The sequence below is a fragment of the Rattus rattus genome, chromosome 3 (genome assembly GCF_011064425.1).
Source record: "Rattus rattus isolate New Zealand chromosome 3, Rrattus_CSIRO_v1, whole genome shotgun sequence".
Taxonomy (NCBI): Eukaryota; Metazoa; Chordata; class Mammalia; order Rodentia; family Muridae; genus Rattus; species Rattus rattus.
Window position 1 is genome coordinate 125,851,955 of NC_046156.1, and position 23,795 is coordinate 125,875,749.

Below are 23,795 nucleotides of genomic sequence, written 5' to 3' on the forward strand. Positions count from 1 at the left end.
TTTTAAAACTGGCTAATAAATTACAAGCTGGTGAAGATTTGATTTTATGGGGTTACAGGTACTTGTTTTACTGTATGTGGCATTTACCATGTTTAGGTATGGATCCTGAATTCCTGTTTTTTTTCCTGGGACTCTTATCATGAAGGGGTGTTGAATTTTGTCAAATGCTTTCACAGCATCTAATGAAATGACCATGTGATTTTTATCTCGGGGTTTGTTGTTATAGAGGATTACATTGATGGTTTTCTGTATATTGAACCATCCCTGGAATGAAGCCTACTTGATCATGATGGAGGATCGTTTTGATGTGTTCTTGGATTTGGTTTGCAAGAATTTTTTTTGAGTATTTTTGTGTACATATTCCTAAGGGAAATTGGTCTGAAGTTCTCTTTCTTTGTTAGGTCTTTGTGTGGTTACGTATAAGAGTTATTGTGGCTTCATAGAAGGAATTTGGTAGTGCTCCATCTGTTTCAATTTTGTGGAATAGATTGGACAGTATTGGAATGAGGTCTTCTATGAAGTTCTGACAGAATTCTGCACTAAATCCATCTGATCCTTGGCTCTTTTTAGTTGGAAGACTTTAATGACTGTTTCTATTTCCTTAGGAGTTATGGGGGTGTTTAAATGGTTTGTCTGTTCCTGATTTAACTTTGGTACCTGGTATTTGCTTAGAAAATTGTCCATTTCCTACAGATTTTCAGGTTTTGTTGAATATAGGCATTTAAGAAGGATCTGATGATTTTTTGAGTTTCCTCTGATTTTGTTGTTATGTCTCCCTTTTCATTTCTGATTTTGTTAATGTGCACACCCTCTCTGTTCCCTCTGGTTAGACTGGCTAATGGGTTATCTATCTTGTTTTCTCAAAGAATCAGCTTTTGGTTCTGTTGATTCTTTGTCTAGTTCTTTTTTTGCTACTTGGTTGATTTCAGCAATGAGATTGATTATTTCCTGCCTTCTACTCCTCCTGGGTATATTTGCTTCTTTTTGTTCTAGAGCTTCTAGGTGTGTTGTCAAGTTGCTAATGTATGCTTTCTCCAGTTTCTTTCTGGAGGCACTCAGAGCCAAGAGTTTTCCTATTGGCACTGCTTTCATTTTGCCCCATAAGTTTGGGTATGTTTTGCCTTCATTTTCATTAAATTCTAAAATATCTTTAATTTCTTTCTTTATTTCTTTCTTGACCACATTATCATTGAGTAGAGCATCGTTCACCTTCCATGTATATGTGTGATTTCTTTCATTTTTCTTTTTATTGAAGATCACGCCTAGTATATGGTGATCTGATAGGATGTGTGGAATTACGTCAATCTTCTTTTTTTTTTTTTTTTTATTAACTTGAATATTTCTTATATACATTTCAAGTGTTATTCCCTTTCCCGGTTTCCGGGCAAACATCCCCCTCCCCCCTTCCCCTTCTTTATGGGTGTTCCGGTCCCCATCCTCCCGCCTTGCCGCCCTCTCCCCAACAATCTAGTTCACTGGGGGTTCAGTCTTAGCAGGACCCAGGGCTTCCCCTTCCACTGGTGCTCCTACTAGGATATTCATTGCTAGAAGTGTCTTTAATTTGAAATACTATTAACCAAAGAACCCGAGTTTTGAAAGGAGTCAAAGGCAAAAGTATTAAATATGCTTATATCCACATGAAGCCAACCAGATCAACGACTCGGAGATTCAAATGTTTGAAATAACATGGCTATTTCAAAAATCCTGTTTGCTTTTAAAATTAATTACAAACATCTCTTTCATTATAAGGCGGCAAATTGTGTTTACCTAGTGGCAGAAACGCGTAATTGCAGCCCCTGAGGATCCTGGAGAAAGTTAATCACTACAAAATGTTAGCAAAATGGCGTGCGGGCACGGTCCACATGCCATTGTAAACTCCTCTTTTGTAATTATACGGGATTACCCGGTCTGGTCTTTTAAGAGCTTCTTCTTGGGTTTAATTATGACATAGTTTCACCTCAGTCTAAGGTCATTTCCAATTTCTTTGTCCATTCTCCATACTGAACCCTCAACCCTTAACTTACGATTTGGAGAACAGGCAACTAGAACTTATCAAAAAGCAGGGTCCTGTACTCTACCTGAGAAGATGTACAGCTATCTTGATATATTCTTGTACATTTTATCAGCTTGAGGTTGTGTAAAACATCCCTGTTGTGCTTTCCTGGAGCCATTTTGTTAGTTAGTGTCTCCTATAAATATATTTCTTGTATGATATTTTCAGGCTGGAAGTGTTACATTTGCTGTACAAATAACATATTCGCTTTACCTCTTTCTTGGCCTCTTTCTGTCAACTGCAGCACCCCCCCCTCCAGCCCATTCCCCATCCCCTGTTCCAATCCCTTTCCAGTCCTTCCATGCTCACATCCTGTTTGTTCACATCTCTGGCAGATGTGGCCTGGTAGAAGAGAGTGTGGTATCAGGCTGATGACAAAGCGCTCAGAGCTCCAGTTGTTCCGCCATTGTTAGACTTCTCAACCGCCTGATGGACCACCAGAGAGCAAGACAACGGCATTAGAGAGAGGAATCAGGAAAGGGGTTTTGCCAAAAGCATTAGAACTAGAATTTGGATGCCAGAACCCATGTTAAAGCCTGGCTTTATTTGAATGGATGTAGCCCCAGTACTGTAGAGCAATGGAGGCAGGTTATGGAGAGAAGGTCTGGAGACATGGATCAAGCTGTGGGCATGGCAGGTTGGGGTTAGGCTCATTAGTCTGACATGGCAAGCTCCAAATTCAGTGAGAGAGCCTCAAAAAGTAAAGAGATAAGTAAATACATGGTCCAGCAATTAAGAGAATACATGCGAGATAAGGGCACAGGAGCAGCAGGTCCACTGTGTCTGAGACACCGCCTGAACGTGAAGGGACCGATCAGATAAACAGTTCTCTGCACCCAAATCCCATGGGAGGGAGAGCTAAACCTTCAGAGAGGCAGACATGCCTGGGAAACCAGAAGAGACTGCACTCTGCACACACATCTAGGACGCCAGAGGAAAACACCAAAGGCCATCTGGGACTCCCCAGCACAGGGGGCCTGAACGGGCAAGGGCGCAGGTCCCACTGGTTGCTGCCCCCAAGGAAAGCTCATGCTACAACACCCCACGAAAGCAAACTGAGCCTCAGGTCCACAGGTAAGACCAACTTTTCTGCTCCAAGACCTGCCTCAGAACTCAGGCACAGGCCCACAGGAACAGCTGAAGATCTGTAGATAGGGGAAAACTACACGCCTGAAAGCAGAACACTGTTCCCTATAACTGGCTGAAAGAAAACAGGAAAACAGGTCTACAGCACTCCTGACACACAGGGTTTATAGGACAGTCTAGCCACTGTCAGAAATAGCAGAACAAAGTAACACTAGAGATAATCTGATGGCGGAGGCAAGTGCAGGAACCCAAGCAATGGAAACTAAGACTACATGGCATCATTGAGCCCACCCCTCCCACCAAAGCAAACACGGAATATCCAAACACACCAGAAAAGCAAGATCTAGTTTCAAAATCATATTTGATCATGATGCTGGAGGACTTCAAAAAAGACGTGAAGAACTCCCTTAGAAAACAAGTAGAAGCCTACAGAGAGGAATCGCAAAAATCCCTGAAAGAATGCCAGGAAATCATAAATAAACAAGTAGAAGCCCATAGAGAGGAGACACAAAAATCCCTGAAAAAATTCCAGGAAATCATAAATAAACAAGTAGAAGCCCATAGAGAGGAGTCACAAAAATCCCTGAAAGAATTCCAGGAAAACACAATCAAACAGTTGAAGGAATTAAAAATGGAAATAGAAGCAATCAAGAAAGAACACATGGAAACAACCCTGGATATACAAAAACCAAAAGAAGAGACAAGGAGCTGTAGATACGAAGTTTCCACCAACAGAATACAAGAGATGGAAGAGAGAATTCAGGAGCAGAAGATTCCATAGAAATCATTGACTCAACTGTCAAAGATAATGTAAAGCGGAAAAAGCTACTGGTCCAAAAAACATACAGGAAATCCAGGACCAATGAGAAGATCAAACCTAAGGATAATAGGTATAGAAGAGAGTGAAGACTCCCAGCTCATAGGACCAGTAGATATCTTCAACAAAATCATAGAAGAAAACTTCCCTAACCTAAAAAAAGAGATACCCATAGGCATACAAGAAGCCTACAGAACTCCAAATAGACTGGACCAGAAAAGAAACACCTCCCATCACATAATAGTCAAAACACCAAATGCACAAAATAAAGAAAGAATATTAAAAGCAGTAAGGGAAAAAGGTCAAGTAACATATAAAGGCAGACCTATCAGAATCACACCAGACTTTTCGCCAGAAACTATGAAAGCCAGAAGATCCTGGACAGATGTCATACAGACCCTAAGAGAACACAAATGCCAGCCCAGGTTACTGTATCCTGCAAAACTCTCAATTAACATAGATGGAGAAACCAAGATATTCCATGACAAACCAAATTTACACAATATCTTTCACAAACCAGCACTACAAAGGATAATAAATGGTAAAGCCCAACATAAGGAGGCAAGCTAAAATTCCTAGAAGAAGCAAGAAACTAATCATCTTGGCAACAAAAACAAAAGAGAAGAAAAGCACACAAACATAACCTCACATCCAAATATGAATATAACAGGAAGCAATAATCACTATTCCTTAATATCTCTCAACATCAATGGCCCTAACTCCCCAATAAAAAGACATAGATTAACAAACTGGATATGCAACGAGGACCCTACATTCTGCTGCCTACAGGAAACACACCTCAGAGACAAAGACAGACACTACCTCAGAGTGAAAGGCTGGAAAACAACTTTCCAAGCAAATGGTCAGAAGAAGCAAGCTGGAGTAGCCATTCTAATATCAAATAAAATCAATTTTCAACTAAAATTCATCAAAAAAGATAAGGAAGGACACTTCATATTCATCAAAGGAAAAATCCACCAAGATGAACTCTCAATCCTAAATATCTATGCCTCAAATACAAGGGCACCTACACACGTAAAACACACATTGCACCTCACACAATAATAGTAGGAGATTTCAACACCCCACTCTCATCAATGAACAGGTCATGGAAACAGAAATTAAACAGAGACGAGATGGAAGTCATGAACCAAATGGACTTAACAGATATTTATAGAACATTCTATCCTAAAGCAAAGGATATACATTCTTTCAGCCTCATGGCATTTTCTCCAAAATTGACCATAATTGGCAAAAAACGGGCCTCAACAGGTACAGAAAGATAGAAATAATCCCATGCGTATATCGGACCACCACGGCCCAAAGCTGGTCTTCAATAACAATAAGGGAAGAATGCCTACATATACGTGGAAATTGAACAATGCTCTACTCAATGATAACCTGGTCAAGGAAGAAATAAAGAAAGAAATTAAAGACTTTTTTAGAATTTAATGAAAATGAAGGTACAACATACCCAAACTTACGGGACACAATGAAGCTGGGCTACGAGGAAAACTCATAGCTCTGAGTGCCTGCTGAAAGAAAGAGGAGAGTGCATATGTCACCAGCTTGACAGCACACCTAAAAGCTCTAAAACAAAAAAGGAAGCAAATACACCCAGGAGGAGTAGAAGGCAGGAAATAATCAAACTCAGAGCTGAAATCAGCCAAAGAAACAAAGGACCATAGAAAGAATCAACAGAACCAAAAGTTGGTTCTTTGAGAAAATCAACAAGATAGATAAAACCCTTAGCCAGATTAATGAGAGGACACAGAGATGTGTCCAAATTAAAAAATCAGAAATGAAAAGGAGACATAACTACAGATTCAGAGGAAATTCAAAAATCATCAGATCTTACTATAAAAGCCTATATTCAACAAAAACTTGAAAATCTGCAGGAAATGGACAATTTCCTAGACAGATACCAGGTACCAAAGTTAACCAGAACAGATAAACCAGTTAAACAACCCCATAACTCCTAAGGAAATAGAAGCAGTCATTAAAGTTCTCCCAACCAAAAAGAGCCCAGGTCCAGACAGGTTTAGTGCAGAATTCTATCAGACCTTCATAGAAGACCTCATACCAATACTATCCAAACTATTCCACAAAATTGAAACAGATGGATCACTACCGAATCCCTTCTATGAAGCCACAATTACTCTTATACCTAAACCACACAAAGACCCAAAAAGAAAGAGAACTTCAGACCAATTTCCCTTATGAATATCGACGCAAAAATACTCAATAAAATTCTGGCAAACCGAATCCAAGAGTACATCAAAACAATCATCCACCATGATCAAGTAGGCTTCATCCCAGGCATGCAGGGATGGTTTAATATACGGAAAACCATCAACGTGATCCATTACATAAACAAACTGAAAGAACAAAACCACATGATCATTTCATTAGATGCTGAGAAAGCATTTGACAAAATTCAACACCCCTTCATGATTAAAGTCCTGGAAAGAATAGGAATTCAAGGCCCATACCTAAACATAGTAAAAGCCATATACAGCAAACCAGTTGATAACATTAAACTAAATGGAGAGAAACTTGAAGCAATCCCACTAAAATCAGGGACTAGACAAGGCTGCCCACTCTCTCCCTACTTATTCAATATAGTTCTTGAAGTCCTAGCCAGAGCAATCAGACAACAAAAGGAGGTCAAGGGATACAGATCGAAAAGAAGAAGTCAAAATATCACTATTTGCAGATGATATGATAGTATATTTAAGTGATCCAAAAAAGTTCCACCAGAGAACTACTAAAGCTGATAAACAACTTCAGCAAAGTGGCTGGGTATAAAATTAACTCAAATAAATCAGTAGCCTTTCTCACACAAAAGAGAAACAAGCCGAGAAAGAAATTAGGAAAACGACACCCTTCATAATGGACCCAAATAATATAAAGTACCGTGTGACTTTAACCAAGCAAGTAAAAGATCTGTACAATAAGAACTTCAAGACTCTGAAGAAAGAAATTGAAGAAGACCTCAGAAGATGGAAAGATCTCCCATGCTCATGGATTAGCAGGATTAATATAGTAAAATGGCTATTTTACCAAAAGCAATCTACAGATTCAATGCAATCCCCATCAAAATACCAATCCAATTCTTCAAAGAGTTAGACAGAACAATTTGCAACTTCATCTGGAATAACAAAAAACCCAGGATAGCTAAAACTATCCTTAACAATAAAATGACTTCAGGGGGAATCACTATCCCTGAACTCAAGCAGTATTACAGAGCAATAGTGATAAAAACTGCATGGTATTGGTACAGAGACAGACAGATAGACCAATGGAACGGAATTGAAGACCCAGAAATGAACCCACACACCTATGGTCACTTGATTTTTGACAAAGGAGCCAAAACCATCCAATGGAAAAAAGATAGCATTTTCAGCAAATGGTGCTGGTTCAACTGGAGGTCAACATGTAGAAGAATGCAGATCGATCCATGCTTATCACCCTGTACAAAGCTTAAGTCCAAGTGGATCAAGGACCTCCACATCAAACCAGACACACTCAAACTAATAGAAGAAAAACTAGGGAAGCATCTGGAACACATGGGCACTGGAAAAAATTTCCTGAACAAAACACCAATGGCTTATGCTCTAAGATCAAGAATCGACAAATGGGATCTCATAAAACTGCAAAGCTTCTGTAAGGCAAAGGACACTGTGGTTAGGACAAAACGGCAACCAACAGATTGGGAAAAGATCTTTACCAATCCTACAACAGGTAGAGGGCTTATATCCAAAATATACAAAGAACTCAAGAAGTTAGACAGTAGGGAGACAAATAACCCTATTAAAAATGGGGTTCGGAGCTAAACAAAGAATTCACAGCTGAGGAATGTCGAATGGCTGACAAACACCTAATTAAGTGTTCAACATCTTTAGTCATAAGGGAAATGCATATCAAAACAACCCTGAGATTTCACCTCACACCAGTGAGAATGGCTAAGATCAAAAACTTAGGTGACAGCAAATGCTGGTGAGGATGTGGAGAAAGAGGAACACTCCTCCATTGTTGGTGGGATTGCAGACTGGTAAAACCATTCTGGAAATCAGTCTGGAGGTTCCTCAGAAAATTGGACATTGAACTACCTGAGGATCCAGCTATACCTCTCTTGGGCATATACCCAAAAGATGCCCCAACATATAAAAAAGACACGTGCCCCACTATGTTCATAGCAGCCTTATTTATAATAGCCAGAAGCTGGAAAGAACCCAGATGCCCTTCAACAGAGGAATGGATACAGAAAATGTGGTATATCTACACAATGGAATATTACTCAGCTATCAAAAACAATGCCTTTATGAAATTCATAGGCAAATGGTTGGAACTGGAAAATATCATCCTGAGTGAGCTAACCCAATCACAGAAAAACACACATGGTATGCACTCATTGATAAGTGGCTATTAGCCCAAATGCTTGAATTACCCTAGATGCATAGAACACATGAAACTCAAGATGGATGATCAAAATGTGAATGCTTCACTCCTTTAAAAGGGGAACAAGAATACCCTTGGCTGGGAATAGTGAGGCAAAGATTAAAACAGAGACAGAAGGAACACCTATTCAGAGCCTGCCCCACATGTGGCCCATACATATACAGCCACCCAATTAGACAAGATGGATGAACAAAGAAGTGCAGGCCAACTGGAACTGGATGTAGATCTCTCCTGAGAGACACAGCCAAAATACAGCAAATACAGAGGCGAATGCCAGCAGCAAACCACTGAACTGAGAATAGGACCCCCATTGAAGGAATCAGAGAAAGAACTGGAAGAGCTTGAAGGGGCTTGAGACCCCATATGAACAACAATGCCAAGCAACCAGACTTCCAGGACTAAGCCACTACCTAAAGACTATACATGGACTGACCCTGGACTCTGACCTCATAGGTAGCAATGAATATCCTAGTAAGATCACCAGTGGAAGGGGAAGCCCTTGGTCCTGTATAAGACTGAACCCCAGTGAACGTGATTGTTGGGGTAGGCGGCAATGGGGGAGGATGGGAGGGGAACACCCCAAAGAAGGGAGGGGGAAGGTTAGGGGTATGTTGGCCCAGAAACCGGGAAAGGGAATAACACTCGAAATGTAAATAAGAAATACTTAAGTTAATAAAAAAAATTAATAAAAATAAAAAAAATCACTAAAGAGAGAGAGAGAGAGAGAGAGAGAGAGAGAGAGAGAGAAAACACGATGCTCTTGCAAGAGACCCAGGTTTGGTTTCAAGCACTCTCATGGCAACTCACAACTGTCTGTATCTCCAGTTCCAAGGGATCCAGTGCCCTCTCTGGCCTCTGTTGGCACCAGGGACAGAGATACATACAGACAAGCAGAACACAGAGCTGTGTAAAAAGTAATGAATGTTAGAAAAAAGTCTAAGGTGGAGAGCAATAGAGAAAAATACTCAAGTTCCACCTCTGGCCTCCACAGGTACGCACATGTGAGCGCGCACACACACACACACACACACACACACACATTCATACACATAAATCCACTGGCATACACATGTACACACTCACATCCATACAATGCATAATGCACACAAACAGAAATATATAGTATATCATATATATGTATATACTAAGAATATATTATATAAATTAATATATAACAGTACTCATTATTGATGCATACATTAATATATTATATTAAGATTTTATTGGTTGTACATTAATATAATTAATGTAGTGATTAATATTTTATATCAATAAAACATATATTAAGTCTTGTGCATAGCATTGGGCTTTACCCAATGGAGATTCCACTAACACTATGTGGTCTTGATTTATGTACCTGGGTAACAAGTCCTTTTTTTTTTTAAATTTTATGTATGTGAGTACACTGTCAGACACACCAGAAGAAGGCACTGAATCCCATTACAGACGGTTGTGAGTCAGTCATCCTGTGGTTGCTGGGAATTGAACTTGGGACCTCTGAAAGAGCAGTCAGTGCTCTTCACCGCCGAGCCATTTCTCCAGCCCGGTAACAAGTCTTAAAGTTGGGCACACTGTTTTCTCCCACTGTACTCCAGTTCAAATTATTTTCACTGTTATGGGTCCTTAATTTTTTCATATAAATTTGACATTCACAGTTTTTTGAGTGAAAATGAATGGGCTCTTGATTTCCTTAGGGAGGTCTACCTCTCCCACATCACACATTGTGGGGGTAGGGGAGATATTCCACTCGCTGCCTTCTAGAGTTACAGCTATGCCATGACTGGATTAAACCCATTGGTTTACTCTCAGGATTGGCTTAGGGAAGGACACCTGGCTTAGTTCCAACCAAGGAGACTTTAGCCCTGAACTTCCTTTTTGCTTGTCAGATTGGGTTTTTGCTGTTTGTTCATTTGTTTTGTTTTTCTGTCCTTTGCAACTCATTGGTGCTTAGCCATTGAGAGACAGCAAAGCAGCTAGGATCTAGCTTGACACTCCCAGCTATGGTCACAAATTCTGTAAAAGAGAACATTTTTTATAAAACATGCCCTGCAGACACAGGTGCTCCAACTGTGAACAGCAAAGCAGTAAGAATTGTCTGAGCACAAAGTCAGGATTGCTGACAAACCCACAGAAAGAACAAAGTACGTCCTTTGAAGACACACCAGAAGAAGTGCTGTTCTTTCACTGGGACAGCCTTAGGCAACCGATCTGAGGTACAATCTTCTCTGAGGTAAAATCAAAGATGTCTGTCATGGCTGAACTTGGTTGTCAACTTAACTGGATCTGTCTGTTTTGTTTTCCTTTTTCAAGACAGGGTTTTTGTATGTAGTCCTGACTGTCTTGGAACTTGCTCTCTAGACCAGGTTGGCCTCGAACTCACAGAGATCTGCCTGCCCCTGCCTCCTGAGTGCTGGGATCAAAGGCGTGTGCCCCCGCTGGCTCAGTGAGAGGTTTTCTGGATCAGTTTAAATGTGGAGGGCACTGTGTGGTGGGAGCGCATAGAAAAGGACCTAGAAGAAGACAGGTTTCTTGTTGCTCGATGCAGGTCACTTGCTCTTGCTCTGCTGATCCATTTGCTAATAGAATCTGCTCCCACATGCTTCCAACAGAGCCCCAGACCAGATCCCCAGAAATCCTCCCATCTTCTAGTACCGGACTGGAATGGCGGAGACTCAGCCTTTGCTGAGACCTGCTGAATTCTCAGCCTCTCTAGGAGTGAGACCACCATTGTTGGGCTACTCCAGCCATATTGTGTAATCCCCTTTTAAATATATATTCATTCTGCTTGCTGTTCCTCTAGAGAACCCCGGCTAACACAGTGTCCAGTCATAGGATGACTAGTACTTCCTGAAAGCCCTAACCTGAGCAAATGCCTACCTTGACGTCATTGCCAAACCACCTGTTAACAACCTTATACTCAGATGTCCCCCACAGAACCAGTATGTTTATGCCAGTGTGTTCCCCAGAATGGCCCCAAACTAGTCTCCTCTGTTGTGTTATAATCGCGGTTTGTCTAGACAGATCACACCAGGCCAGTACAGTTCCATGGGAAAGGTTTATTGTGGGGGAAAGGACAAAAGGGGTGATGAAGGAAAAGAAGGGGAAGATCAGAGGGCTCTGCTTTTTATTTGGACTGTGATGTGACCGTACTGTGTGGCACACAGATAAAGGTGGGCGGGTGGACTAGGTGACTCTGGCTATTGCCATGGCAACAGATGCACCGGTCCATTATCGCTGGATTCAGAGATGACCTGCGACTTTAAAGCTGGTTCCTGACTGTAAAGCCAGTTCCTGATGCCAGCACCCTCCCCCAACCAAGTCACATGTTTTAGGCTCTGATCTATTATTATACATAGTAAAATACAAAGCTTGCTTAAGTCTTTTTTTTCTTCCTACTCGATTTTATTTTCGTCTTGGGAAGGGGACACATGCCACACGTGCATGGTTTGGAGCCATTTTGACAGGCAGTTTGGGAGTTTTGTGTATTTTAAGATTTGTTTTATTTTTAATCATGTGTATTGGTTAGGGTTCGGTGCGAGCTATAGGTACCTACAGGGCACAGGTACAGGACCCTCTGGACTGGATTTATATGTGTTTGTGAACATAAACAGAGGTTCTGGGAATCGAACTCTGGTCTTCTGTAAGAGCATTAGCACTCTTAATGCTGAGCAGTCTCCCCAGCCCTTCTGCAGGGGTAAGGAGGAAAGACCTAACCGAAGTAGACCAGAGGCAGGGTCAGGGAGAAGGAGCTCACAGCTGTAGTTCATCTCTTCAGAACTCTGACTTCCTCTTGATAGCTGTCGTGTTGATAAGGGAAGCTCAAGCTTTTCCCCATTTTTGTTTATATTTGTGTATCACATTAAATGTATTTCCACTGACATTCCTTACTAATTTTTTAAAGAGCTGGGTCTTTCTTGAGACTTTATCATCAAATGGCGTTTGACTTAAGAAGTATCTCCCTCTTGAAGACACTGCTATGCACCAATGCTATAAACCTGAGCACGTGGATCCAGATTAATATATGCAAATGGAGCTAAGGATACAAGTATCTCCAGAGCAATCCAACAGCAGCTGATAACACTTAGTCACAACCTATCAGAGAAGCAAAGACCTATCTGATAAGACAGACCATGAAGAACTGTGGGAAATCAGAAAAACCCTAAACTGCTTATGGTGGTTAGAATCAGAATGGCCTCCATAGGCTCATATATTTAGGCTTAGTCATTCAAGGGCAGTACTTGAGGATCTGGAGATGTGATCTTGTTGGAGTAGGGGTGGGTTTGTTAGAGGAAGTGTGTCAATGAAGGTGGACTTCAGATTTCAAATGATCCAGCCAGGCCCAGGGTCTCGTTCTCCACCCTGCCTTTGGATCCAGATCCAAACTCTCAGCTTCTTCTCCAGCACCATGACTGCTTGGATGATGACATAGTCCCCACCATGATGATAATGGACTGAGCCTGGGAAAAGTGTAAGCCAGCCCCAGTTAAATGCTTTCCTTTATAAAGTTGCCATGGTCACCGTGACTCTTCACAGCAATAGGACACTGGCTAAGACACTGCTGTAATGTCCAGAACCATGACCAGACAGACATATGAAATATTCCAGCAATTAAAAACATGTAGTTGGTAAATTTATAAAATGAATAGACTTGCCTGAAGTGAAAACTTCAGGTTTCTTTGGAAAGTCATGTCAAATGTTTTTCTTGGGTACACAGGTAAAAGGATGTTTTGCTAAAGCATTTGTTGAAAACCAGAACATTCTAACATCATATGTGCAAAATACATTTGTTCATGCATATTTTCTGTACATGTAAATACTCTTGTGCATGCATCTCCCCATTTTTATTTTATGTACACAGATATTTTGTCAGTATGAATGACTGTGTAACAAGCACTTCTGTGCTTGGTGCCCATGGAGGCCTGAGGTCCAGGTCCCTTGAACTGGAGTTAGAGACAGCTGTGAACCACCATGTGGGTGCTGAGAGTCAAATGCAGGTCCTCTGCAAGAACAACAGTACTCCCAACAGTTGAGCCATTTCTTCATTAGGGTATGCAAATATTTCATCAGATTAAAGATACCCACAACAGGACATGTTGATGAATTGCTTTAACGACAGCCCTCAAAGGAGAGACAGGCAGATCTCTACTTTAGAGGCCAGTCTGGTTTGTACAGTTAAGATCCTGGCCACCCAGGACTATAAAGTAAGACCATGTCTCAAAAATGAAAACATACAGGCTGGGAAGATGGCTCGGCAGTTAAGAGCACAGGCTGCTTCTCCAGAGTCAGATTTCAGTTGGTTAACAACAATCTGAAGCCCAGTTCAGGGGATCCCTTACCCTCTTCCACTCTCTACGGGCATCAGGCACACGCTATGGTACAGACATACAGGCAGGCAAAATACTCAGACACATCTCACACGTTGCTAATTTTGAGGAATGTTCTACATAAATCACTCCAGGTAATTAATTACATTTTCACTGTTAAGAGACTCATTTGGTGACTGGAGAGATGGCTCAGTGGTTAAGAGCAATGGCTGCTCTTCCAGAGGTCCTGAGTTCAATTCCCAGCAACCACATGGTGGCTCACAACCATCTATAATGAATTCTGATGGCCTCTTCTGGCATGCAGGTGTACATGCAGAGTACTCATACATGAAATAGATAAATCTTAAAAGAGTAACTTGGCTGGACTCTTCAACCTCCAAGCAGTTTGAACCCACAGTATTCAGTACTGTATCTTTACCCCACACAGCTCCCTCAGCTGCTGGATCAGAGATCTGCACTACCACAGCTGGTGCAACAGGGAACCTGGATTTGATTTCTAGCAACCATATGGTTCACACCCATCCCTAATAACTCGTTTCACATACACTTGCAATCTGGGGCTGAAGTTCTACTTAGTGTCAAATTCTCAGAGGATGGAGACAGGCTTGCTGGGCAGTCAGCCTAGCCAAACAGACAAAACAGTGAGCTATGAGAAATAGTGACTGCCTTCCAGAGGACATGGCTCCATTTCTGGCACCCACGTAGTGGTTCACAACCATCTATCAACTCCAGTTCCAGAGGATCCAACACCCTCTTCTCGCTTCCTCGGGCACAACATACATGTGAGACACCAAAACACAGGAAATTAAGTCTTAAAAAACAGGAAAAAAAAATCTTCAGAATATCATATCCAAAATACATAGCCCAATCAAGAGTTTTCTCTGAATCAATGTTTGAGTTCTTGTCTTGAATAATTCTTGACTAACAAAGTACCCAGCAATATATCCATACTGGATATCCACTTGGTGTTTCTGTAGTATTTGACACGCGATTACATCTGAATACAGCATAAAACCATAGCTTAGCTGACACTCACGAAAGCTCAACCACTCAGCTAGACTGCTTCAGTTCCAGAGTCTCAAGAACTGTGAAGATCTGAAATTTCCACCTTTGAACTCTTTCCCGAGCACTCCTTTTATTTCCCCAGGCTTCCTGTACTGGCCCCACGTCTCTGGCTGTTCTAGCCTGGAATGCTCTTCCCTCAGATTATCTGCTGGGTTGGACACAGTATCTTTTTAGGAACTATATTGCAAGGCTCCCTTCCCTGCAAAGCCTTCCTGTTTCCACTTACAGATGCAATCCCTTCTCTGTGGCCTGGTTCCCTTTATCTTTCTTTAAAGCATATGGCCAGGAAACTACATTCAGTTCCTTTTTTCTTTTTCCACTGGGCTTAATAAGGTAGACATTTCTAATTAAGGCAGTGTCCAAACAATACCGAGCAGCAGCTACCAAGTTAAGTAAACAAGTATTTGTAACTCCTGATCAGTTTATATAAGTCTACCCAGGCCCTAGTACATAGTATTAACTGTAAAAATAACTTGGGTGCTTTCAAATACACAAAAGCTTCTTGTAAGGAAGCATGAAGGAAGTGATAAATACATCCTCAACAGCTCCTATAGCCAGTCTCTTATCTTTCGGTCACTGCAATCACTTCACGTTCTACCAGGGACATCTAAATTACTTGACATTTCTCCTTTCACCCTGGACTCATGCCACACTGAAATCAAGTGACAGGTGGTGGGGAATTTGGGAGGTGATTAATTAGGGTACGAGAGCACAGACTCTCGATTAGGATGTCTTACAAAACTCATACCTTCTACCACATAAGGGCCTACCCACCTGGTCCTATGAACTAGAATAGAAACTAGACCCTGCCCAGCCTCCACAAGATGAAAGGTAAATTCCTGTTTACAGCACAACAGAATTGTTACAGCAGCAAAACAAGACTAAATCAGTCCCACTCAATTATCTCGAAACCATTAAATCCACCCATTTCTTTCTTACCCTTGTCCTAAACCACTGCATACACTTCATACAGCCTGCCTCCCACAGACACCTCTATCAGATCCCAACACCCTGAAATCGTCCTATTCCTCTTCCCTTATCTACCTCGTTCCCCCCACCCCATATTGCCTGTTTAGGACAGACCCAAGTTTTTGTTGCCTTACCTAATCTGTGGTTCCTTTGTAGTGCAAGTATTGTGGTAAGCAAACAGGAAGTTTTTCATTTGCAGTTTACACCAACTAGCCCAATGCCAGAAGAAAATACATAAGCAGGTATCCAACTTTGTGGAAAGCTGAATAGGACACAAAAGCTAAGAAAATTCACAAGTCTTGTCACACCAAGGTTGTTGAGGAAAACTAGCAAGCACCTGGCACCTCAAAGCCAACCACTGAAACCTACAAACCAAGCTGGGAGACACACCAAGGACTTTGTAGGACAACCAGAATACTGGAAAAAACCGGAAATTAAGATTTCTGCCTCATCTCCATAATCTGGATTTTGTTCCAAAACGTTCAAATCCCACTTATTGGGGAATAAGGGCCCATCTAGGCAAGAACTCACAAATTCCTTTTCAGTGGCACCCAGCTGTTGGGTATCTAACAAGCAATGAGCATGAATAATTCACCCACAATGAGCCGTTCTGTTAATTAGAGACATGAATCACTCAATGACCCAACTTTTTTCTAGGCATCTAACACACTGATGAACCATACTTGCTTTTATAGAGTAAAATGATTTTTATTTGCTCAACAAGTCTGATTTTAGGTTTCTTTAGCATATTTCCATTTTATTAAAAGCAAAGGCCAATTAGTCCTCAGACTCTGAACCATCTTCATCTTGACTAATTTGGAAGTAACGAAGTTCGTAAGTCTCCTTGTCAGATGCGACCACACGAAGCCAATCACGGAGATTATTCTTCTTAAGGTATTTCTTGGTAAGATATTTCAAATACCTTTGAGACAAAACCAAGATTTTATTAGATGTATATGTAAGCAATCCCACTAAGACATGCACTGTCACATCTGTCTTGCAACTCCAATTCACTAGACTGATTTCAAGAAGTGACCAGGACACCATGAATCTGCTGTCTCTCTACCTAAAATACACCAATATTCCTTATGTTTGAAACTAAGCAGCGAGAGTCATCCTGACTTTTTAAACAGATTAATATAGTAATTTTAGCAGAATGCCTGCAACATATTCCATCATAACTTAAAACAGAAGAACTGACCTTTTTGAGAACTGTTTCTCAGAAACAACTGTGATTTTATTCTTCAGGCGTTCAATGTGAACAACATTTCCAAGATTTCCAGTTTTTCCATTGACTTTAACCTTCTCCCGTAGAAACTGTTCCTGTTTTCAAACAGAAAAAATGCAAAACTAGGGAAGAAAACCCTAGATAGTCACTAGGGAAGGTACCCTAGGAGCACAGCTTAGGTTAATACCGAGTACTATATTTAAATGCCAAGATCTATACAATTACAGTAAGATACTTACAAAATTTCCAGAATCAAAAATCCCATCTTCTACTGGATGAGTAAGGTCCAAATGAAACCTCCAGGTTGACTTTTTAGGCTTCTTGTCTTTCTGCTACAAACACAATTATGACAGTATGAAAGCAATTTATTCAGCTTAGATACTGAATACCCACCCCCGAATTTATCAAAGCAGCACATGTTGTATAATGGGGTTATACACAGAGTTAACCAATACCTAAAGGAGCCTGTACTACATGAAAAGGGTAACTTCATTAACTCGGTTTAAAGCAATGTTTCAATTCCCACGGAAACTTCATTTTGCCAGTAAGTGCCTACCAAATGTAAATATATTAGAGTATGTAGTGAGAAATGTTGCTTGATTCTGAAGAACTGCTTCCTACTGTAACTGAACAGAGAACCAATGTAAATTTCAAATCAAAGCTCCCACCTGGTTGGTGTTTTTTAACTTAAAACAGCTTTTTTAAAGTAATAGGCTTCATTTATGGTTTGTTGTAATTGGTCCAAAGGCACCTAAATGGCTACCAAATGTAAATATATTACCAACTAGTAATAGTCTGCGTCCTCACCACCCTCCAATTATCACCAACCCGGAACTGGCATTTGAGTGAATGACGGGACTGAACCTGCCCACTGCCGTGCAATGGCCAGGTAATCCCGATGGGTTTATCGTTAGACATTAGCTTTGAGTCCTTACTGAGCAGCCTAATCTTTAACAGGATTTGGTTAAAGTGACTTTCCAAATGTTCAAACCATGCTCTTCAAGTCGCTAGCGTCACCCTGCTTATCTTCCGGTCAGCGGCCACAGGCTATCAGAAACCAGGGAGAAACCAAGAGGCCCGGAGACCGACCTTGCCTGCCGATACTAAACTAGTCGCGGGCCTGGCTCCAGCCCCGCCAGGCCGCACAGCACGCAGGGCACAACTGGGGCTCTATCGTACCAGTAGAGAACCCCGGGACGACTCTATTATCACCGCTTTTTCTCCTGCGGCGCTCCCACTTGCTAGACCTAGCAAAAAGCTACCTGTAGCCCCCTAGAAAGGCACGCGCACGTATACTCACCGGCGCCATGTTGAGCAGCAGCCGTGGGAAGAGGACGGGCCTCCGCTGTACGCACGCTTTTATATAGGAACGTGCTGCGTCACACGCAGAGCGTGCGCGCTGCGCAACTCGGAACCGGATATCCAAGGGAGCGCTCAGCAAGTCACCTAGGAAACGGAGGCGTGGCGTTGGGGGTGCGGATGCCTGGGCGTTTGGCTTCCGCCTGCGCCATCTAGCGGGCGGCGGGAGTTGACTGATCCTCTGCTCTGGCTGTGGACTTTCCAAACTAACAAACCAGAGTGGACTATGTTCAAGAAATGCAGGAGTGATGTGTCACAATTCAGGAAGGCAGAATCTCAATGTTGCTTTATGATCGTCTCTATTATATTGAGATTATAATCCTCAGAAGTTCTATGTTTTGTCTAGGTTTTAAGGTAGAGGATGTCCTTCTGAAATGAACATGTTGAGTATACTTTGGGTTTACAGGATGGGCATAATTTATTCTACTTTCTACTTATTGACTTGACAATTTGCTGAGATCTAATTATCAATGTTTACAAAGTACACAGGGCTGGAGGTATCTTGATGACAGAAAGAAAAACAACTTTTGAGTTTTGAGTGGTTATAAATTGATGCCGGGCCAGAAAAGTGGTGAGCCTGTTGGTGTTCGGTAATAATACATTTCTGTGGGTGTGAAACTCTAGTATTTAGGGACAGGAGATGGGATGGATTTTAGTTGTACATTTGGAAAAGGCCCTAAAATGTACGAGTTGTGTTTGTGTTCTCTCCAAGCGATTGGCTATAGGCATTAATACAGTGGAGGTAGGTTTAAGAAGAAATCAATTTCATTAAAATTTGAATCTGTTTGCCATAAGAATCACAAAAACTTTCCATTCCAAATGTTCAGTCAGGGATCCAGGTTGACATTTCTTCCTAAAGGGCTCTCTGTTCTGCAGAGCAAAATAATATTTGAGTCATTAGGTATTTTGAAAATAAGCCATTAATTGACATCTAAAAATTTTTGTTTAGCTCATCTTTGGTAACTTTCTATGTCATAACAATTAGCACTTAATCTATTTACATAAAGGAGACATAAAAACAGTATGTAATTCTAATTAACTGGTAATCACCAAATACTAAATTAGAAACCATAATGGGTGAAAATTATTAGACTTTTTTCCTCTGGATTAAAAAAAATGTTAACCAGATAGCAAGAATTAATGTCAATAATTCTCTCTGAGCCCTGGATTTCCTATAGAGTGTATGGTGGCATATACGCCTGTCTTAGTGACTATTCTGCTGTTGTGCAGACACCATGGCCAAAGGCATTTATAGAAGAAAGTTTGTTGATGACTTACATAGAGGGTGAGTCCCTGACCATCAGAGTGGGGAGCCTGGCAGCAGGCAAACAGGCAGGCACTGGAGCAGTAGCAGAAAACTTCCATCTTGATCCACAAGCACCGAGCAGAGAGAACTAACTGGGAATAGTGTGGGCTTTTGAATCCTCGAAGCCTACACAGTGACACATCTCTTCCCACAGGCCCCCATTTCCATCCTTCCCAGTTGGGACGCTCAAATATTTGAGATTACGGGGGCCACTGTCATTTAAACCACTTGTCTTTTGATTGTTTTTTTGGTTTTAAAATGCTGAGAAAAATTAGAACAAGGGCAAATGTGCAGTCCCAACTACTTGAAAGTTATATTAGTGTCTCTCTCTCTCTCTCTCTCTCTCTCTCTCTCTCTCTCTCTCTCTCTCTCTCTCTCAGACAGGGTCTCACTATAAAGCTACGGCTAACTATCATAGAAGCTATGAAGACTGGGTTGGGTTTGAACCCACAAAGATACTCCAGCCTCTGCTTTATAAGTGCCGGGATCAAAGATGTGTACCATCATGCCTGGTAGACAGATATATTTCTAATAGATTATAAACTTAACTCATTGGATGTACTTGATATCAGATCATGAATAGCTGAATCAGTTAAAAAAATATAGGCTATTGTAGATTAAGTGTATTGCAAAACTCCATATTATATAGCCACCACCTAAAATGGGTAAGATATAATGTTATAAATGACTTGTAATGCATGGTTAAGATATAGTGAAGTAAAAGAATGTTTTGGAGGCCCAAAAGCAAGCTATGTTCATACATATCCGAAGTTTGAATTTTCACTTCCAAGATAGAATTTAAAAAAAAAATCTAAAACTGCAGTTAATATGTGCTTGGACTGACGCCAGAACTCTCTGCAGAAAAGCACCTTTGATCTTGTCAGGAAGAAGTCCCTGAGCTAAGCTCCCAGAAATATGAGCTGGCAGCTTTTAAAATTACTAAATCCATAGGAAAACAAATACTATGAATAAAGATCAACTACCCATACCTATAATATAAGGCCAACAGAGCATAAATATATTGAAAATATCCAGAACATAAAACAAGTAGTTTCAGTATGATTAAGAGCTAAAAGTATCTCAAAGTACGAGGGAACTAGAAATAGTTAAATTTTATCAGTATTTAAAACAAAAACCAAAAAAGTATTACTTGAACTTAAAGTATAAAAGTTGAATTATAATTATTTTATGATAAACAAGAGGAAGAATTTAGCTAGTAATATGTAATAGACAATTATAGAAGCTGAGTGTTGTGAGTGATCCCAGTAATTCCAGTTACTGATGAGTTTGGATGATTAAGGCTGCCTTGGTTCCAAGAGTTTGAGATGAGCTGACAGCATATTGAAACTCTGAAGAAAAACAACAGCAACAGCGAAATAGGAAGGACAAAGAAGGGAAAGTGGGACGGGGGAAGACCGATTAGAAAGTCTAGCAGGTAAGGTGCTTGTTCTGCAAGCCTATTTGAGCTATTTCTCTCTCTCTCTCTCTCTCTCTCTCTCTCTCTCTCTCTCTCTCTCTCTCTCTCTCGTGTGTGTGTGTGCGCACACACACACACACACACACACACACACACACGTAATAATGAAAAGGAAAAGGAAAAAGGAGGGAGAAAGAATGCAAGGAGGCAAGCAAGAAAAGAAATTATAGATACAAACAGTAGAGACAAGAATGCCAGAATTTGCAAATGAGTGCATTTGGGAGATCCAGTAGGATGAACCAGAGATATTGGGAAAAGACAGATAAATGGTTGAATTCTCAGATCTAGGGAGTCCTTCAAGGTACAAAAACAAAATTATTTCCAGATAGCCCAGAGGGGGATCCAAAATATCACACTAGCAGCAATAAAGCTAGCAATGTGACCGCTATAAAGAATAAAACTGGAAGATGCATTTAGGACATTTTTAGCCAGCCTGGTCTAGAGTGAGTTCGAAGACAGCCAGGGCTACACAGAAACACTGTGCACAAAACAAAACCCCGACAAATGTTCCATGGGAATCAAAACAATTAAAAGTATAAGTTATCACATGAAAAAATATGGCAAAGAAGATGTAGAATTTCCAGAAAAATACAACTTACCAGAGCTTACATAAGAAGAAACAGAGTATCTGAACAGTCCCGTATCTCTTAAATGGATTCATTTTTGTAAACACGACCTCCAAACAGGAAAAACAGTCACATTGCTTCACTGGTTACTTCTAACAAACATTTGAGGAAGAAATAATGCCAGTTATATTAGCTTTATGTTCAACTCACCTTTTGTCATTTCTTTTTCTAGAGGAAAGGATCCTTCACCCACTTTCCTGCCCTCCAAGGATAAATGCTGCCTTAAAGGAGTTAAAGCCTTGTACTTTCAGGCTGTCAGTGTGAGTTCTGGTAGGAAGTGTGAGTTTCTGCGAGCACACCATGCTTCATGTCCCAGAATCCCTTAGGTAGAAGTGAGTAGTGTGTAAGGTGTTTCAGTCAAGCTATATCCTTGCAGGTCAGAAGTGTAGTCTGCAGACTGTGGGACTCCAGCAGGACTGAACCTTGCTTGTCCCTAGTGTGCTGCTCGTTGCTTCTTCCGCCGCCTAGTTTCTTATTTCTGTCACCTTGGATCATTCCTAAGTAAATCAGCTATATATAGTGAATAGGTGATGGCATGGATTTACTCAAACTTCCAGATAAAAGCTGGCGAGAGGATCAGCAGTTAAGAGCACTTGCTATGGAAGCCTGAAGGCCTGAGGTCAATTCCTAGGCCTTAACGTAGGAGAGAATCAACTCCTCTGCCACCCCTCCCCCCCACTCACAAATTATCAGTGAACCATACCTAGCAATGTGTCATGCAGCAAACTGAGCATCTATAACAATGTATGATTTAAAGAATTGCTGTTGAACAAGCTTAAAATCTACATAAAAATGGTCAGAATTGGTATGTGAGTTTATTAAGATTGCTAGATTAAAAATCAATATGTGACTCAAATGCTCATCTCTGTACCAGCAACAAGTTAGAAAACAAAATTTGAAGAAGACATTATCTCTAATAGCACAAAATATAGCAAACCCTGAAGAGAAAGGTGTCAAAAGATATACAGGATCTGCATGTAGAAACTGTAAAATTTAATTGAGAGAAATTGGATAAGGGAGGTTGAATAAAACTTCAATGTTTATGGATTGAAGGTCCAACACAGTAAAGTCAGTGCCCCAGTACTGTAGATTAATGTGATTTCAAGCAATAGCTTCACATGCTTATCACTGTTTTGACACATCAATTAAAATTTGCACAGAAGCACCAAGAAAACAGAGTAGAGAAGATACATTTGAAGAAAACTGAAAGAAGGCTTTTCTATTAAATAAGAAATTTTAACACTTTATTGCAGCTGTAGGATACTGTTTCTTGGGTAGATATAAGAAATGGAGAGTTCCCAGACAGGTATGTGTGGGTTTGTCAGTTATGGTAAAATGGACATTCTCAACATGGAGAGAGAATACCTACAACCCTCATTACCTCTCATGCTAAAAGTGTAAACTAGTGTACTTGTGCAAAACCATTGGTGAGTAGACAACACGAGGTCCACACTACTGTTTTGTACTGGAAAGATAAACCACTTGTAAATATGAATAAGTAATCTCATAAGCACTTGAGTGTGTGCCGATGTGTATTTTGCACCACGAAAAACTGCAATGAATGTAGCAGGAGCACTCTGATCAGGCTTTTACTACGACCCATTTGTATTCCCACATCTGCGGCTCTGGCTGTTCTGGGCTTGTGCATCAGATGATGTTTTCTTACAGAGTAGAAGGGCCGCCTTTCCCTTCTTGAAAGGTCTCTGTTCCACTAACAGTACCAGGGATCATGTAGCATGCAGATGGGCTCTGTGTCTCTTCAATTTACGTATTCTTAAAGTCTCATCTACTTGCTAGATTTGCTGATTTGTAAAACCATCACATGTACTTGCTTCATGCACTGTGATCTATGAATTTGCACATACAGCAAGGGACACAGAGGACAAGGTGTGGATTGAGTCCTCCATTCTGTGGGTGTGAGGGTCCAACTCAGGCCATTAGGCGTGGTGACAAGCACCTTTTACCTGCTGTGTTGCCACACCATCCCTTTGTTCTTTCAATTATCTGATTTGTTCATTTTGTTA

The 23,795-nt window shown here is 40.9% G+C and overlaps 1 protein-coding gene across 1 annotated transcript; it reads right to left on the bottom strand.

The window, feature by feature from the left end:
• Window positions 1-16,462: 16,462 nt before the first annotated feature.
• Window positions 16,463-21,806, bottom strand: Rpl22l1 (ribosomal protein L22 like 1). The gene is made up of 5 exons (XM_032897002.1): window positions 21,745-21,806; window positions 18,304-18,568; window positions 17,243-17,335; window positions 16,977-17,098; window positions 16,463-16,697 (listed from the first exon to the last, which is right to left on the bottom strand). The coding sequence occupies exons 1-5, from the start codon at window positions 21,804-21,806 to the stop codon at window positions 16,553-16,555; spliced, it is 687 nt and encodes a 228-aa protein (XP_032752893.1). The 3' UTR covers window positions 16,463-16,552.
• Window positions 21,807-23,795: the final 1,989 nt, after the last annotated feature.